Source organism: Ambystoma mexicanum, chromosome 3p, assembly GCF_040938575.1.
Source record: "Ambystoma mexicanum isolate Mex_15411 chromosome 3p, UKY_AmexF1_1, whole genome shotgun sequence".
NCBI classification, from domain to species: Eukaryota; Metazoa; Chordata; class Amphibia; order Caudata; family Ambystomatidae; genus Ambystoma; species Ambystoma mexicanum.
In genome coordinates this window covers 1,057,459,130-1,057,478,608 of record NC_090925.1, presented here as the reverse complement: position 1 = coordinate 1,057,478,608, position 19,479 = coordinate 1,057,459,130, and the positions used below count along the sequence as shown (strand labels likewise).

The 19,479-nt window shown below is 49.0% G+C and overlaps 1 protein-coding gene across 1 annotated transcript in view; it reads right to left on the bottom strand.

Moving 5' to 3' along the window:
• Positions 1 to 19,479, bottom strand: part of LOC138581240 (uncharacterized) — a 254,083-nt gene that overhangs the window by 153,167 nt on the left and 81,437 nt on the right. Inside the window, exon 3 of the mRNA XM_069652421.1 lies at positions 18,700 to 18,789. Within this exon, the coding sequence (XP_069508522.1) occupies positions 18,700 to 18,789 (90 nt within the window). The remainder of the gene's footprint in view (positions 1 to 18,699; positions 18,790 to 19,479) is intronic.

The following is a 19,479-nucleotide window of genomic DNA, read 5'->3' as shown; positions in this document are numbered from 1 at the left end:
ACCCCTGATGGGGGCCCAGACATTATGGGCAACCAGGAGGTACTTGCAGAGATTGCAGACCTGAAAGTGACCTGGGAGACCAAACTGGGCCTGGCAATGACCAATTTGAAAGATGCACTTGAGCTCAAAGTTGGAGCGGTGCAGAAGGACGTAAATCTTCTCCGGCAAGACGTAAGATTGCTAGTGACGCGCACGGAGGACCTGGAAAAAGAGGTGGCCCCGAACACGGCGGCCTATGCGGCCCATAAATCTGAACTTCACGCCTTGGTACAACGTGTGGACAACCTGGAGAATAGGGCAGGAGAGGCGGAGGGACGTGCCCGAAGAAACAATATTCGCATTGTCGGATTGCCAGAAGGAGCTGAGGGAACTAACCCTACGGAATACATTGAGTCTATGTTATTGCAGGAGATAACTGGGGGAGCCCTACCCCAGGGGTTCGCTGTAGAGAGGACGCACAGGACTCTGATGAGGAAGCCGCCACCGGGGAACTACCCCAGGCCGGTGATAGCTAAGATCCTAAACTACCGAGACCGGGAAAAAATCCTTGAACACTTTCGGAAGGGTAGCACGATACAAAGAGGGGCAGCGAACATAACGGCATACCCGGATTATACCTTGCAAGTACAGCGCAGTCGCATGAACTTCGGGTCCGTGAAAAGAAGACTGCGGGAAGCGGGCCATAGATATATGCTGCTCTACCCAGCTAAACTGAAGGTATTCCACAAGGGCAGAACCTTGTTTTTCGACACCCCAGAGGATGCCATGGGATGGTTGGATGCGCACAGCTGTCCCCAGGAACCGGATATCCAAGGAACCGAAGGTGGAGATAAGTAACACGCGTCTGTAGTACCCTAGGTGCTGCAGCTTATGACAATGGGACTTGAATGTAGCATTGCATATAACCGGCAGAGGAGTGTGTTTAGAACTACAGTTATAAGTATGATACGGTGGCACTAGAAACTTTGATATAGATATAGGAGCTACATGGAGCATGACCTCATACCCACATAACGAATAGTTTAGTTAGGTCACTGGTAGTCCGGTGACACCCTGCTGGGTTCTGGGCCTTCTAGGGCAGAACCAAACGCGGGGGGGCCTGAGATCCAGGGATGAAGCTGGGCACTTGTTGGGATTGGGGCCGAGGAAGGGGGCTGTGGGAAGATGAGGGGGGTGTGCAGTGGTTTGAAGTTTGGGAATGGGGTGTTGGGAAGGGGGCAGTGGGGAAGTTCGATGGGAGGGAAAGGGTATTGAGCCAAAACGTGAAACTTAACAGGCGGGATAAGAGGTGGAGAAGGAGTGCGGGATATCATGGTTATGGCGCCAGGGTGCCTTAGAGTGGTTACCTGGAATGTCAGGGGCCTCAACAACTATCTGAACCGTAATAAAGTGATGCTGTATCTGAAAATGATGAGGATTGATATAGCATTATTGCAAGAGACCCACCTCACTAGGGAGAAATTGGAGGTGGTTAAGAAGAAGTGGAGGGGGTGCCTGGTGGGGGCCACATACTCATCCCTACCGAGAGGAGTTATCATCTGGGTGGCTCCGCAGGTGCCATTTCAGCTGCTTCAGATCACGGGTGACCCAGACGGCAGATTGATCGTTGCGAAGGGTATATTAGAAAACCGAGAAGTGTGTATTGTAAATTTATATGCCCCTAACCAGGACACAGCGGCTTACTTTAGGACCCTGTACGGTAAAATCGGCCCTCTGCTGGGTGGCGGGATCCTGTGGGGAGGAGACTTTAACTGTGTTCTTAATCCTAAGGTTGACAGATCGGATAGTAAGATAGACAAGCCAACCCCAGCAGCAAAGGTGCTACAGGCCCTCCTGAGAGACTTCGACTTAGCTGACGTCTGGAGGCAGCTGCATCCAGTGGATAGACAATATTTGCATCATACAGCACCACACAACCTTCATAGAAGATTAGACTATGTGTTCGCCTCCACAGAGTTGGCAGGAGAGATGGAAGGCGCGGAATACAAAGCCAGGGTGCTCTCGGACCACTCCCCCCTGGTCCTGGAGTGGCGGCATCAACCTCTCAGGGCGCGGATTCCCACTTGGAAACTCAGAGCCTAGGTTCTGCAGGACCGGGATTCAAGGAGGATTTAAGAGAAGCGATCATCGGGTACTTTGAGATAAATACTGGTAGTGTTAGCTCTATGGAAACTGTATGGGAGGCGTTTAAGGTGGTTTTGAGGGGGGTTGCCATTTCGAAGTATAGGGGGTTCCAGGGGAGCATAGAGCAGGAGTTGAAGGGAATTGAGGAGGAGCTGGAGGGCAGGATGCATAAGGGAGGCACCTCTGGTGATGAAAGAGACAGGATAAGGCAGTTACAACAAGCTAGTGGGGAATGCTGGGACAGGTTATGTAAATTAAGCTATAAGAAATACGTGGAGAGACAGCACGCAGGGGGAGATAAGCCGGGCAGGTTGCTGGCCTGGCTATACAAGAGGGAGACGCCACGAACGGTGATCAGGGAAATCAAAGGGGAGGGGGGGCGGACCCAGAATACCCAGGAGGGGGTGAATGAAGAGTTCCTGAGATTCTATAAACATCTTTATGAGGACCCAGGCGGTCCAAGAGACCACGAAATCTGGGCAACACTGGAGGACATGGGCCTACCAACGCTAGATGAGGCAGAACGCGCAGACCTGGATGCCCCTATTACAATGGAAGAACTCGAACTAGTGGTTCGCCACCTGCCCACCTGTAAGGCCCCTGGGTCAGATGCTTCCGAGTGAATTTTATAAAACCTATAAAGAAGAGTTGCTACCCCCGCTGCTGGCCATGGTTAACGAGTCGTATGAGCAGGGCAGGCTACCAGAGACCCTGCGATAGGCAGTGATTATTCCGCTTCTGAAGCCGGACAAGCCCAGCACGGATTGTGGGTCGTACAGGCCCTTATCGATGCTCAATCAGGATATTAAAATCCTCACTGCTGTACTGGCAAATAGGCTTAAGGCCGTCATTGGTAAACTGATACACACCGACCAAACGGGCTATGTGTCAAGTTGGGAAGCCCGAGAGGGCCGCGTACCTGATGTCTTGGTGGTCGATCTCGCAGAGGTCGCCAGTCTGGAGCCCGTGAAAAGATGAACTAGTGGCAGGAAGAACCAGCCTCTCCACCACCCAAAATCGGAACTGGGTGGAGGATGGACCGACTCCCAATGTCACGAAAGGCACTCTCCTGATTAACATGACAAAGGGACTGTGCAAGCACAGACAGGTGAGGCCATTGTCCTGGTGAAGATCGCTGGCAAGATGAAGTCCGATGACAATTACTCCGAGAGCTTAAGTACTGCAGCAGTAGTCAAAAATGTCCGGCGCGGCAAGAAAGGTCTACACCGCAGAAAGAAGAGATCTTGGCAGGTGCTGGTGGTTCCGACAGTCCACAGGATCAGATTCAGGAGTTGGCCAGACAGGAATGAGGGGGACCAGATATAACTTGCAGACTGGCCCAATAAGGAGCTGAGTAGGCGGACCCAGGGTGGACCCGGGAGAGTTGCTGGCAGGCCCAGGGTGACCCAGGTAGGGGTATGCAAGCAGGCCCAAGGTGGGACCCAGGTAAGAAGCTGATAGGCCCTGGACAGGACCCAGGTAAGTAGCTGGTAAACCCAGGACAGGACCCAAGTAGGGGTAAGCAGGCAGGCCCAGGGCAGGACCCAGGTAAGTAGCAGGCAGGCCCAGGACAGGATCCAATTAGGGGTAAGCAGACAGGCCCAAGGCAGGACCCAGGTAAGTAGCAGGTAGGCCCAGGACAGGATCCAAGTAGGGGTAAGCAGGCAGGCCCAAGACTGGACCCAGATAAGTAGCAGGTTGGCGCAGGACAGGGCCCAGGTAAGTTGCAGGTAAACAGGACAACGAAGCGAAGCGAAGCAAACCGCATTGAGACGCGGCTTGCATCGATTCGCGGCCTCTTTTATGGGTCGCCGGCGCCCGAGAGGCTTGGAACGCAAGCCGCTTCGTCTCCGGGCACCGGCGAACCCACAACGAGGCCTGGAAGGCAAGCCCTTCCGAGGAGGCGAGCCCAGTCCACGGCGCATGCGCGGAACCGAGACAGAGGTCTCCCGCGCATGCGCCGTAGACCGCCGGCCCCAACACCAAACGCTCCTCCCCTGGCGAGTCCCCAGACGCGAACGCGCGGGTAGACTCGCCAGGAGGAAAAGGGAGCGGCAGACCCCGGTCTCCCACGTGACATGACACTATGCCCCCTCCCTGGAAGACCCGGGGCCCCAGGTTTCCAAGGAAACCGTCTATAGAACTCACGTACCAGACGGGGGGCATGCACGTGCTGGTGTGGTTCCCATGTACGATCACAGGCCGGGTACCCTTTCCAATAAACTAAATAGTGGAGTACCCCTCTGCGATAACGGGCATCACAAATCTCGTGAACCTCAAACTCCGGAACGCCTTGCACCAGGACAGAGGCCGGGCGAGGACAGGTGTGGCCGTAGGTATCGACCACATAAGGTTTCAACAAGGACACATGGAAAACGGGATGTATACGCCAAGAAGGGGGTAATTGGAGACGGAAAGCTACAGCGGACAGCCGCTTGGTAATAACGAATGGCCCAAAATATCGGGGAGCCAGTTTGACGGGCAAGTTGTGAAGCGGCAGGTTCTTTGAGGATAACCACACCCTGTCTCCCTCCTGAAAATCTGGTTCTACACTCCTCTTCCTGTCTGCCTGTATCTTCATCCGATCCTTGGCTTCTCTCAGGATCTTGCGTGCTAGTTCCTGTCGTTTCTGAATATGAGTGACTAGGCCATCAGCGGATGGGACAGTACTGGAAGGAACCGGATGAAAAGGCATCAATCGGGGATGTAGACCAGTAGAGCAGAAGAACGGACTGACTCCAATGGAAGCGTGAACAGTATTGCTGTAAGACACTTCTGCAAGATCTAAACCAGCTTTCCAGTTGGCCTGAGTAGCATTAGCAAAACAGCGGAGGTACTCTTCCAAAGTTTGATTGGTCCTTTCGGTGAGCCCATTGGTCTGTGGGTGATAGCCCGAGCTTAGAGCTCTATGAATTCCCAGGTGACAACACACCTTGCTCCAGAACGATGAGAGGAACTGGGTCCCTCGATCCGAAATGATCTTCTCAGGTAGGCCATGTAACCGGTAGATTTCATGCAGAAATGCTGAAGCCATCTGGGTCGCTGTAGGGATCTTCCGAAATGGGATGAAATGGGCTAGTTTAGTGAAACTGTCCACAACTACCATTATGCAAGTAAACCCTTCTGAAGGAGGCAGATCCACAATGAAGTCGGTGGCGATGGTATGCCATGGGTAAGGTGCTATTTCCGTAGGTACCAGCAATCCCAACGGTCGTTTTCTAGGAACCTTGCACTGGGCACAAATAGGACAACTTTCGATGTACTTCTGGACCTCGGTAGCCCAACCAGGCCACCAAAACTGTCGGGATATCAACTCCTGTGTGGCTCTTATCCCATGATGTCCTCCAATAGGCGAATCGTGGAACCCATGCAAAATGCCATTCCGAATAGTTCCCTTAGGAATGTACAGCCTTTTTCGAAAAAACAAAAGCCCATCTTGTTCAGACACAAATTGACGACTAAGAAGGGTCGCTCTTTCGGGATCCGTCCGAGTGGCGTCCACGATGGACTCAAGGTGAGGAGACAAAGTCAGCAAGAAATGTTGAGGGGATATCAGTGGCTGAGCTGGGCAGGACGCCTCTTCCACATTCTCCAGGGACCTGGAGAGTGCATCCGCTTTCAAATTGGAGGTTCCCGGGATGTAAGTAACATGAAACTTAAACGGAGAGAAGAAGAAGGCCCACCTGGCCTGACGAGGAGTTCGACATTGCAAGGAGCGAAGGTATTGCAGATTGCGATGATCTGTCCGCACTTCCACGGAAAAGCGAGCTCCGAGAAGGAAATGTCTCCATTCCTCAAATGCGGTCTTAATAGCCAACAGTTCTTTTTCAATCACCGCGTAGTTTCTTTCGCTGGGATTCAGCTTGCGAGAAAAATAGGCCACTGGATGTTCTACCAACGTAGTCGGGTCTTTCTGTAGGAGAACGGCTCCGACCGCGAAGCTGGAAGCGTCGGCCTCCACAATGTAGGGTAACTCCTCCTGTGGATGGCGCAGAATCGGGGCAGCCATAAAAGCTGACTTCAAGGTGTTGAAAGCCTGAGAAGCCATGGAATCCCACTTGAAAGCGATTTTGCTGCTGGTTAGCCTGGTGAGGGGCGCAGAGATCTGAGAAAACTGTGGAATGAAGCGCCTGTAGAAATTAGCGAATCCCAGAAAGCGTTAAAGAGACTTGATATCATGAGGATGTTTCCACTCTTGTAAGGCTTGCACTTTCTTGGGATCCATCCCAATCCCTTCCTGATTAATCACAAACCCCAAAAACTCGATGCTGGGTTGGTGAAAGCAGCATTTCTCCGCCTTAGCGAATAGATTATTAATGGACAACCGACGAAGGACCTCACGAACATGTTCCACGTGCTCGTCTAGGGATTTGGAAAAAACCAGGATGTCATCCAAATACACCCAGACGGATAAGCCAAGCAGATCACCAAAGATGTAGTCCATAAATCGTTGGAAAACAGCGGGGGCATTGCATAAGCCGAAAGGCATGACTCTATACTCAAAATACCCAAAAGGTGTCTTGAAGGCTGTCTTCCACTCATCCCCACTCTTGATACGTACCAAGTGGTAGGCTCCGCGTAAGTCCAATTTGGAGAAGACCCGAGCAGTATGCAAGGTCTCAAGAATACTGCGAATCAGAGGTAAAGGATAACGGTCTTTTGCTGTTATGTCGTTCAGTTGCCGGTAGTCAACACAGGGTCTCAAAGTGCCTTCCTTCTTCTTTACAAAAAACATGTGAAATCCTGCGGGCGACTTAAACGGCACTATGTATCCCTTTTGTAGACTCTCCGACAAGTACTCCTGAAGCACCTGCTTCTCGTCCCGTGTTAGGGCATACAATTTCCCATGGGGAATGTCACAGTCCGGCAACAATTCAATGGAGCAGTCAAAGGAACGATGTGGAGGAAGAGGTATATCGCCAGATTCAGAGAATACCTGTTCGAAGTCGGTGTACTCCTGTGGGATCAGAGACGTAGAACATAGACAGACCCCTCTGCCGTATGTTTCCAGGGGGGTCGAAACGGCCAGGGTAGGAGCCGGTAGCTTGCATTCCTGGGCACAAACAGTGGATGAAAAGGTCAAAGTCTGGGTTCTCCAGTCTATCACCGGGTTATGGTATTGCAGCCAAGGTAACCCCAAGACCACTTTGTAAGTCGACTTTATTACATCCAAGGCGAGTTCTTCGAAATGGTCAGCAATCTGGGGGGCTAGACCTACTGTGAACTGATGGACGGGCCCGGAAGACAAGGGAGTTCCGTCTATGAGCTCCACGGTTAGAGGTGTGTGTCTGGAAATGAGTGGTATCTTGTGTCTGGAGGCGAATGTCTCGTCGTTGTAATTGCCGGAAGCCCCACTGTCCAACAGACCAAATACTTCCAGGTTCCTGTCAGGCAACTTAATCTGGATCTTCAAGGTCTGTAACACTGCTGGTTGCATGGGAAGACGAATCGAACATATAACTGAAGGGTCTGAAGATGGAATGAGACCTGTCGTTGCCCTTCCAGTACACGACAGGTCTCCTAGTTTCCCGACTTCTGCTTCTGCGGACGCAAAGGGCACGTACCCAGATAATGCCCGGCTGCTCCACAGTAAAGACATAAACGTAAGGACCTCCTCCGTTTCTTCTCTTCCTCAGATAATGGACCTCTGATGGCTCCTAATTGCATAGGCTCCGATCCAGATTCAGGAGGACCGAACGAACCTGCGGGTAAACAGGTCGTCCTGGGATTGTTTCTTTCGAGTCGACGTCTCTCAGCCTTTCGTTCGGCTAACCTCTGGTCAATACGGAGCACCTGATCAATCAAAAGTTGGAGGCTCTCAGGTTCGGGGATATGGAGTAACTCATCCTTGTACTCCTCTCTCAGGCCTCGGCGAAACAGAGTCTTCTGTGTAATTTCTGGCCATTGGGAGTCGGTAGCCAAAAGTCGGAAGCAGCTGATGTAAGTTATAATGTCAGCGCTTCCCTGCTTGTAATCCATCAATTGATTCTGTGCAACGGAGGCCAGATTAGGCGTCTGGAACACCTGAAGGAATGCTTTTTCAAAGGCAGCAAAATCATTCAAAATGGGACTGTTTGTAACCACAAACGGAGTTGCCGAGGCTAACGCGTTCCCAGTTAGGTTCCCCAGGATGTACCCGATCTTGGCCCTATCGTTGTTGAAGTAAGTAGATCTGAAAAGGAAATGAATCCGGCAGTGATTACAAAATTCAGCCACCCGTCTCGGGTCTCCATCAAACTTGATAGGTGTTGTGTGAGCCAAAGATCCCTCCACCTGAGAGGTACTGGACGCTCCTTGGGTTATCATCTGGCGTAACGTCTGATTCTCCTGACGCAGGGCAGTCATCTCGGCCCTGAGTGCTAGTAACTCATTCCGCATGTCTTGCAAATCCTCCATCTCCAGGTCTGAAGGCAGGCGTCTCAATCTGTCAAGTTGGGAAGCCCGAGAGGGCCGCGTACCTGATGTCTTGGTGGTCGATCTCGCAGAGGTCGCCAGTCTGGAGCCCGTGAAAAGATGAACTAGTGGCACGAAGAACCAGCCTCCCCACCACCCAAAATCGGAATTGGGTGGAGGATGGACCGACTCCCAATGTCACGAAAGGCACTCTCCTGATTAACGTGACAAAGTGACTGTGCAAGCAGACAGGTGAGGCCATTGTCCTGGTGAAGATCGCTGGCAAGATGAAGTCCGATGACAATTACTCCGAGAGCTTAAGTACTGCAGCAGTAGTCAAAAATGTCCGGCGCGGCAAGAAAGGTCTACACCGCAGAAAGAAGAGATCTTGGCAGGTGCTGGTGGTTCCGACAGTCCACAGGATCAGATTCAGGAGTTGGCCAGACAGGAATGAGGGGGACCAGATATAACTTGCAGACTGGCCCAATAAGGAGCTGAGTAGGCGGACCCAGGGTGGACCCGGGAGAGTTGCTGGCAGGCCCAGGGTGACCCAGGTAGGGGTATGCAAGCAGGCCCAAGGTGGGACCCAGGTAAGAAGCTGATAGGCCCTGGACAGGACCCAGGTAAGTAGCTGGTAAACCCAGGACAGGACCCAAGTAGGGGTAAGCAGGCAGGCCCAGGGCAGGACCCAGGTAAGTAGCAGGCAGGCCCAGGACAGGATCCAATTAGGGGTAAGCAGACAGGCCCAAGGCAGGACCCAGGTAAGTAGCAGGTAGGCCCAGGACAGGATCCAAGTAGGGGTAAGCAGGCAGGCCCAAGACTGGACCCAGATAAGTAGCAGGCTGGCCCAGGACAGGACCCAGGTAAGTTGCAGGTAAACAGGACAACGAAGCGAAGCGAAGCAAACCGCGTTGAGACGCAGCTTGCATCGATTTGCGGCCTCTTTCATGGGTCGCCGGCGCCCGAGAGGCTTGGAACGCAAGCCGCTTCGTCTCCGGGCACCGGCGAACCCACAACGAGGCCTGGAAGGCAAGCCCTTCCGAGGAGGCGAGCCCAGTCCACGGCGCATGCGCGGAACCGAGACAGAGGTCTCCCGCGCATGCGCCGTAGACCGCCGGCCCCAACACCAAACGCTCCTCCCCTGGCGAGTCCCCAGACGCGAACGCGCGGGTAGACTCGCCAGGAGGAAAAGGGAGCGGCAGACCCCGGTCTCCCACGTGACATGACACTATGTCCCGGGCAGGAACATAACTGATAATCTCAGAAGACTGCATCACATCATTGACCAAACAAAAGAAGACCCAGGTGAATTGGCAATAGTTTCACTAGACGTGGTCAAGGCCTTCGACTCAGTGAGATGGCCCTGACTGATCGCGACCTTAGAGGGCTATGGAATGGGGCCGGGGTACCTCAGGTGGGTGAAAATGTTATACAGCTCCCTGATTGCCAGGGTCAAAACGGTTGCTATCATATCGGACAAATGTCAACTAAGCAGAGGTACTAGACAGAGCTGCCCGTGGTCGCCCATGTTATACATATTAGCGCTGGAGCCACTGGCCACCTGTCTGAGACAGCAATATGAGGAGATAGGTATTCATACTGCGGGTGGCATGCATCTTGTTTCTTTATATGCGGACGACATACTGTTGTATTTGCGCTACCCAGAAGAGAACATGCAATACATTCTGGACGTGATGGAGCAATTTGCCGTTCTCTCTGGCACAGCGGTTAACCCCAAGAAGTCTAGCGTGTTCCCTCTGGAGAGATACAAGCTTGTCTTGCCTGGGAGTCTGCCAATAATACCGATACCCTGGCACACCAAGTCGTTCCGATACCTCGGAATTGACATATACCATACGGCAGAAGAGGAATATACATGCAACACAGTAAAAGCAGTAGAAGGAATTAGAAACAGCATGGGATTCTGGTCCAGGCTACCCCTGGCTATGGTGGGGAGAGCTGCTCTGCTAAAAATGGTAGTCTTGCCAAGACTGTTGCATTTCTTTGTTAACATTCTGCATGTGATCCCGAGGCGCTTTTTCGCTAGCCTCCATAGCCTGTGTAGGGGCTTCATTTGGAACAACTCCAGGAACAGGGTGGCCCTTTGGAAACTACAAAACTCGTGTGACGGGAGGGATTAATCTGCCAAACTTTGAGCTATACTATCTAGCAGGGCAGCTGCAGTATGTAGCGAGATGGCTGTCCGACGAGGAGACGGCAGAATCCAGGCTGCTGTGCAGGGAACCGACCCCCTTCTTCCTCAAAGAAGTGGTGTGGCTGTCCAAGCCAAGGGTCCTGGGGATGGTGGGGCTGCTGGTTCTGGGATGGGAGATGTGGCACAGAGCGTGGCAGATGGCGGGATACCCGGTGCCGTACTCTATGCAGGTGCCGCTGGCAGCACTATGCGGAGAGGATCCCCAGCTGATAGAAGGGGTCCGCAAGTACTGGGAATCAGTGGGCTTGGCCACCCTGGGAGACATATGGTTGGAAGGGGAGGCAATAGAGTTCCCGCACCTGATAGAAGATACTGGGGTGCATAAGAGGGCAGTACATAACTTACACCAGAATTGTCAAGAGAGTGCGAGCGAAGTGGCCAACAGCGGTGCTCACCGAACAACCGGATGCCACCATGGAGGCTATATATATTTCAGAGAGTGGGCATGAGATTTCCCGCATATACGAACTGTTGGGGTCCAAGGTGGGGAAGGAATTGACCCAATTGAGACAACTTTGGGAAGAAGAGGTGGGGGAGCCCATGTCGGATGGGCTCTGGGAAAGAGCCCAAAGATATCATAAAAAAGTGTCCGGGAACGCAAGGCTCCAGCAGATCCAACTATATGTCACACATAGAGCATACCTCACCCCCAGTAAGATTGCCAGGTTTGGTGGCCAAACGACTCAGAAATGCCCTAGGTGTGGGGAGGAGGAGGAGGCTGGGCTACTACAAATGTTCTGGGCCTGCCCTGGGGTGGGGCGGTTTTGGCAAGAATTGAAGACGCGCTTAGCAGGAATCAGTATTACACTGGAGGTGGAGTCGGCCTGGGCATGCATGCTGGGGGGATTCCCTAGGCCACACAATTTAAGGCACATAAGCAAAATGAAAGACTTAGCATACATCCTGGCCAAACGAAGGATAGCAATGTGCTGGAAGGCAGCCCAGAGGCTAAGGATAGAGTTGTGGTGGGCTGACCTCTTAAAATGGGCAGAGGCAGAAACGGCTGTTTGGTTTGACACGGTTTGCAGGGGAGGGCAGGAGGAAGATGACCCCTAATTGAATGGAGGCTACCATGAGAGCCCCCCCCCCAGCCCGATCAGAGTGATGCTGATACGGATAAACAGACAACGGTAAACCCGCCTGAAGAATCACAGGATGATGACAAGGACATATTGGCTCAAGTTTTACGGGACTGAAGAATGCTGATTGTAACGCTAAGATGCTGAATTTGATGATGGAAGTCCCAAGTATTGTAATGTTTGGTGTGTTATATAAAATAAAAATTATTTTAAAAAAATAAATAAATCATGGTTGAAAGCCCACAGGATTAACCTCTATCAGTCCGATGCGTAGCAAATGTTAAAGACCTTAAGCACCAAGTAATCTCACGACTTCTGGGCTCTTATCAAAAAGAAAGACCTTCAAACAAACAGCCAGCTTATCAACTCAGTATCTGAGCCAAACTGGATAAGATACTTCATTAACTTGTTTGCTCTACCAACAACTAGTACGCTGTTACCTGAACCAACCACAGAAGCCAAATGGGCGGAATTAACAGACGTAGAGGACATTAAAAAAGTGATCCTCAAACTCAAATCTTCAGGAGTGCCCGGGCCGGACGGCTTGACAAACATTGACCTGAAACAACATCCTGAAGAATGGTCAATTTTCATAATCAAAATCTTCTCGCAATGCAGAAAGGCAAAGCAGACTCCAACATCCTGGTCTCAAGCAGTCGTAGTTCCAATTTTTAAAAAGGGCAAGAGAGACGATCCCGCCAACTACCCCCCAATTGCACTTTTGGACATCATCAGAAAAATCTTTGCCACGTTACTGCTAGCAAGATTCCAGATCTGGGACAGAGCATCGCCTTGTTTCGACCCATTCCAAATGGGCTTCCCGAAAAATGCCAGCACCTAAGTAAACATCTTGCTCCTGAACATAATAAAAAGCAAAACCAGGACGGGAGCTCTCAGAGTCTTTTTAGCTTTCGTCGACCTGTCACAAGCTTTCGACAAGGTGAATCGGCAAAAATTATGGAAGAAACTGAAAGCTTGGAACTGCCCGCCCGCAATCTTGGAACCGGTGATCACCCTTCACACAAATACCAAACTTCGGGTGTGCCTAAGTCAGCAGGGTTTGCTGTCAGAGGAAATCATATCGGAACGGGAGTCAAACAAGGCTCCTGCACTTTTCATTGCCTTCCTGGGGGACTTCAAAAACACTGAAACTAAACTGAGATCATTCCCCCTGTAAATCAGCAACAAGACAGTCTCTCGAATCCTCTACGCAGACGACTTGATCTTATTAGACCAAACGCAGATCGGCCTTCAACGCCATCTAAACAACCTGGCGCAATATATAAAGGAAAACAATCTTGTAATCAACAAGTCAAAGACGAAAATACTGATCTTGGAAAAACAATCTAAAAAGAAAAAGGAGAAGGCACATTGGACTCTCGACAACATAAAAAAAGAAGTTGTCTCCCATTTCAAATGTCTGTGAATGCTTAGCGACTGCTCAGGAAATGAGGCAGAGATGCAGCAGGCTTTGTGCGACAAAACAATAAACCCAACAGCTCAAACACGGATGATCGACAAAAAATATGGAAGATTCTCCTTTAATCCCAGCCATCCAATTCTACAAAACCAAAGTAGTTCCCTCTTTGGTCTACGGAATGGACGTCACTCTGAACATCCCAGCCTCATTGTGGCTAAAACACAACTGTTACCTATGGAAATCAGTCTTGGGCATCCCAAAGTCAACCTTGATGGCGGCGATCTGGCGCAAATTCGGTCTCTTATCTCTGTTAGCATCAGTAGAGCAAAGTCGTATGCAACTGCTCAGAAAGATTCTAGCTCCCGACAGTCTTCCAGTATACCACATCATTGCTGAGGAAATCAAAAGTGGCCGCTGCAAAGCACTAAACCCGTGGGTGAACATACTAAACAATAAATTGACTGAGCGTGCACACAAGAAGACCTGATCTGCAACCCTCAAAGAGTCAAAACTAAAATGGAAAATCAAGACTGGATTGCCATGTGCGAGAAAGCGACAGCAAACAGATTACTAGACCATTTGCCCTCCACTACGAACAAACTAAAAGTGCTTTTGACATATTGTTCCAAATTTCCAGACAAGTCTCTCCGGAAAGTATTCATGAGAGCACACTTGAACTTATTACTAACGCAAGAAATTCGCACAATCAGGGCAGCTGCGCCCTCTGACAAATGCAGACTGTGTGAAGATCCCACAAAACGGGAATCTTTAAGACATCTCCTGATGACTTGTCCAAAAACGAGACAGTATCGAGTGGCGTTTCTGACACCACTTTTTGCAGATTAAGCACAAACCGAAGAAGAAGTCTGGTGGAACCGTCTAATGGCAGGAGAAAAAACAAGATGGACCATAGCGACAAGAACCTAGAAGCGGCAATGAAATTGATAAAAGCCCCCTCGCTGTAGTGACAGAGGGTTCGCCAGAAAAAAGAAAAAAAAAGAAAAAAAATAACTGAATAAAGAAGAAATTTCCTGAAATGACAGAAACTATGACACACCAACTACGGAATCTCTTTAAAACAAACAATGCTGACTTCTTTTTGTATCAACTTGATGATCTTGTAAAAATCTTATTGATTATACACAATCTAAAAAAAAAAATTCAAAAAAAATTAAATAGGTTTGTTTGCTAATCAAGAACATTTTAATTAGCAAACTTTGCTAATCAGTTTTTGAAAACTAATTTATGCCTTGCAGTGGCAGTGGGGTGATTAGCAAGGGGGGGAAAGAGGTTGAGAAGAGTAGAATGTTGAGCAGTTTCTGGAACTTAAGGAGATCTGGCTCAAATTTGAGAGGGGCAGGGAGGCTGTTCCAAAGGGAGGTACCAGCGGCGGAGGGAGATCTGCCACCCACTCTCTGCTTAGAGAAACGTTTGCAGTCACAGAGTTAGAAATAGAGGAGCGTAAGGCTCTAGCAATGGAGCACTTATTCAGGGAGAGTTGGAGATAGCTTGGCCCCAGAAGGCCTTGTGAATGATGCAGAGGGTCTTGAATTTGATCCTTGAAGCCACCGGAAGCCAGTGAACAGATTTTAGGGCTGGAGAGATACGGTCCCTGGGTTCTTGCAGCCTTATTCTGGATTAGCTGGAGGGGGCAAAGAGAGGAGAGAGGAAGGTTGAGAAAGAGGTTGTTGCAGTAGTCCAGTCTAGAAAGGACCAGAGCTCTGGAGACATTGAGCTTCCGGGGAAAGGTGAGAAAAGGAAGAATGCCTCTGAGGAGTTAGATCTGGAAGTGGGACTTTTTCGTAAGGTCCATGGTGTGAGGGGTAAAGGAGAGAGCTGAGTCGAAGATGACCCTGAGGTTTTCTGCCTCACAGGATGGTGTGGGTAAAAGGCCCAAGGAGGGTGGCCAAAGAATAGAAGGAAAAGAGGGCACAGGTGTCCAGGTGAGGAGCATCTCTGTCTTACTGGCATTGATACAGAGATTGTTTGCTGAGCACCATGCCTGAATGGCAGACAGACAGTCGGGGAGGAGGGAGGAGGAAGAGGGGAAAGTAGAGGGCAGTTTGAAGGAAAGCTGTGTGTCATCAGCATAACACTGGAAATGAGGATAGAAGGAGGAGATCCAATGAGAAAGAGGGGCAAGATAGATATTGAAGAGCCAGGGCATTAGGATAGAGCCCTGGGGGCCACCACAGGTAGAGAGGGTGGTAGAGGAGGAGAAATGGCCCAATTACAACTGGGAAGGGCAGTTAGTGAGTTTCCCAATGGAATACCTTGTTGCTCAAAGTGTGAGGTTTCCTGTCCTGTTTTATAGGAAGCAGAAATTTACATTCCTTTCTGTGCTTGTATCATGATTGTGCTTGCAACAAATGTCCAACGCCTCCCTAGGTGCACCTTCCTCACTGGAAGTTGTTCCTATGTGTTGCATATTCCTTCCCTTGTTGTTTCTCTCATTTAGAGAATTGCTTCTGAACCAGCGCTTAGGAAGTACTACCGCCATTTTGAATTTAGGCACATCCAAAATAGGGGCTCCATGACTCCCCACTGACTGTCCTATTTCTCTTTTTTGTAGCTACTACTGGCATGATGGCTGGTGAACGTGCCGCTGGCCACAAAGTCCCTCTGTGGGCTACTTTCTTTATGGAGAATATATCTGTGTTTGTGAGTGGTCCCACGTTCCACCTCACAGCCCTCAAGCTGGGTTTGAGAGAATGGTATGTGTGGAGGAAGGTCCCAGGTTCAGGTCCATGTATCGCCACTCTTTCTTATTGCCTTTCCTGCGTCGCAAAGTGTTCAAGAGATGATTTCTGGGGTCACTTTATACCTCTCTTTGGATTGGGCTGGAAAGTGATATTTTGCTGTCTCCCGCATGGGTCTTACACCCCAACACACTCCCTTACAGCCAGAGCACCCTTCATGAAGAGTTGAGTGTTCTGGAGGATACTCCATATACAACCTTCAGAGATGGCATCACAAACCAGTATGCTGTCCCTGGCCCCCAGAGATCTCCAACTCTCTGCCAGGGCTGCAAAGCCCGTCATCTCATTACGCATAGAAACGGATTAAAAATTCATTACTGGGAAAAAAGACATGATAAACGTAAGCTAGACCAAACAAAGGGCATCATCACAAGTTGTAACAAAGCCATGGTGATTCTGTTACCACCACTTTTTCTGGCCGTAACGGAATTACCACACCTCCAAACTATGGGTATGGCCTTGAAGTGGACGATTTACCTCCTGTATGATGTTGGAGATAAATCCTCCACTTTTACACCAGAAATCGGCAGATTTAGTGTGGCAGAATTAACACACAAAGCAAATCTGCCACAATCCCCCATGAAGACCTTTGGACTTCATAAATGGGAACTAACCACCATACCATCACTTGCAATCCTGTGGTAAATGAACGGGACCGAGTGGCAGTACCAGTGAGCTTAGTACCCTTTAATAACGTGCATGCAATGGATGGGTTCACAGAATAACTCTGAGTCCAAATAACCGAACCAACTCAGGAAGATGGCAAAGTACTGTTTTATTAACAATTATCTGAAACAGGGAGTTACGACGGACATCAACGGACGTTCACTCAATTTCTCTCTGTGATCTTTTCACAAAACATAGACTTTATACTAAAAATACGTCAGAGGTGATGTCATACTACATGGCAAATAATGAAAAACCTACTAGGGATTGTGATAGACTTAAGGGGAACATCTAAGTATACATTACATAGGAACTGGGATTGTGATTGGCTGCACACTGTCAGGTGGATAATACATGCCTACCTCTAAAACATGTCATCTTCAAAACCATTAAGTACACGGTTTTCAATTGGTCTTCAAACTATAAGGTCCTTCGTTATACAGACAGGTTGGCATGCTTGTGTCATGTCTGGAACATTCGGTTCACTTAGCAGCATGTAAGCCCAGACCCAGGTGCAAGGAGGTGGGCCTGACTCTATCTCCCCACCCAATTAGCCCAACCTCTCTCATCACCCAAGGCTTCTGCCATGAAGATTGTCTTTGAACTTGGCCATGCAAAGTATCTTTGTCTCTGGGAATACATGGGAGTGTGAGCACTCACTATCGCTGTTCTAGTACTCCGAGTTCAACTTAATTTTCATCCTTGGCTCACGTAACATGAGACCACGATTTGGTACATTTTGCAGGTTTTAAATGTCTTAAATGAATAAAACCTGGCATTTTCATCCTTCACATGTTCACTCCTTTCAAGAATAGATAGCCGACCTTGGCTGCTTCAGTTTTGATACCAGGCCAGACAGCCTCGCCATGTAGCTCCAAGATTTCAGCTTATTCTTGCTGCAACACAATTCTCCCTCTCTTCTTCATGGGTCCTGGCTTACTAAAATGTATCATAACCACGTCCAGCTTCTATACAATGGCGGCTTCGCCTGCATTCTATCCACTAGATATAGCCAGCTTCTATTATGACTTAGTCTACCTTGCATTTTTATTGAACGGCTGATTCTCTGAAGCACTTCGTATACGTGTAATCTTCTTTTTCGTATTTAAAAGTTCCCTTGACTCTTTACTTTGTCATTAGTTTCTGTAGGATCCATGCATCCTCTGAAGCCAATATCTCGGGACGTCGCGCATATCTCATGTGACGTCACTAGCTTCTCTTTTTGCTCTTTTTCATATTCCTTCACGGAGTTCCTCCCTCAGATTGTCGTCTCCTCGGGGATACATGTCATAGGATACATAGGGTTGTCTCAATGGGTATCTTCATTCGAATATACGGTGCAGTGTTGGCACAACTGCTGGTGTCAAACACGGCACAATCTCAGACTACCAACATATAGGAAGTGGGGGGGATTTCCTGCAGAGGCATGTAACTGCACCTCTACAACGGTAACCGATTTTGGTGGTGATTTGATAGTTACCATCGAATTACCAGCAAACTCGGAATGAAGTGCAATGTCCATTTATGGGTGAGGAAGACAGGAAAGAAAAGTACCACATATCCCCAATTCATGACAACTCTGGAGATGAACAATAAGCTGTGCATCTTGTGTTAGAAGGTCTTTTAGAAGGAAGGACATTTTATCCTTCTGTCCTCATCGATTTTCAAAGAAGGGAACAGTTAGTAGTCCTTGATGGTGAAAGGTTTCATTCTGGCACAGTGATGGGACAAAAATTGCAATGTTTGAATGGCATCCAGAACAGGCATCTAGAGTGTGCATACCTTTCTGCCATCTTTACGTTACACTGTTCATCATCTGAAGTTAAAAGGAACTTCCAGAGGAAGCTGCAAGGCTGCAACACAGTGTTATTAAGAGCTAAGAAATTAAAACAACCGTGAACCAGAATGGTGTTTGGGCTCCCTCTCCCTCTCCCTCTCTTCCTCTCTCTCTCTCATGCTTAATACTGTAGCAATGACATTGACATAGAATTATACACAGCATTAGAAATTGGAATAGGTAGATTACCTACCCTCGCAACATACCTGACTGCACATCACTAGTCTTCTTCTAAGAGTTTCATTTTCTTGAAGCGTTTTAGAAATAATGTTTAATACATGACGGCAAATAGTTCGCTAAAAGAGATATTGAAGTGGACTTAGTGAGCAGAATTTTAAGCATGTTCTCTACAATTAAGAAACAATTTAAAAGTGAATGTAACATTGATTTGCTTATCACACGGAAAGACAGAGGCATTTTCCAGTTTGTGAGGACATGGAACACACACTTCGAGAAAAGAACCCTATTATTACAGGGCAAACACAGCAAATTATGAAAACTGCCTTACAAAGGGCAGGGGCGACAGTGTTGCACCTGGATTTAGAGTTTTAGCTAGATGAATTATTTAACGTAAAACTACTGTAAATACCAAATTATGAGAAGAGTATAGACGTGTTCTTGACATGATACAGCAGCAATGCCCCATGATGACAGAATTCCTTGGTGACTTCGAATTAATGTCACTTTTTTCAACCTTTATTATTCACAACCAGCAATGATATTCAGATGTATGTGAAAACTCTGAGAAGAAAGTAGAAATGGAGCAAATGTTGTTTGAAATTGAGATATGTTTTGGTGACAAAAATGAGAAGTAGTTTAAAAACAAACAGTTTTGGGGTTTTTCTGTAAGACAATGTTGTTTATATAAATCACATTGGGACACATTGCAAGTGTGACGGTCCAGAAAAAAGGGTGCCGGTAAGTCTACTGGCACCCTTGTTTCCGGACCGCCACACAAGTCTGCCTGCTGGGGCTGTCACAGCCGG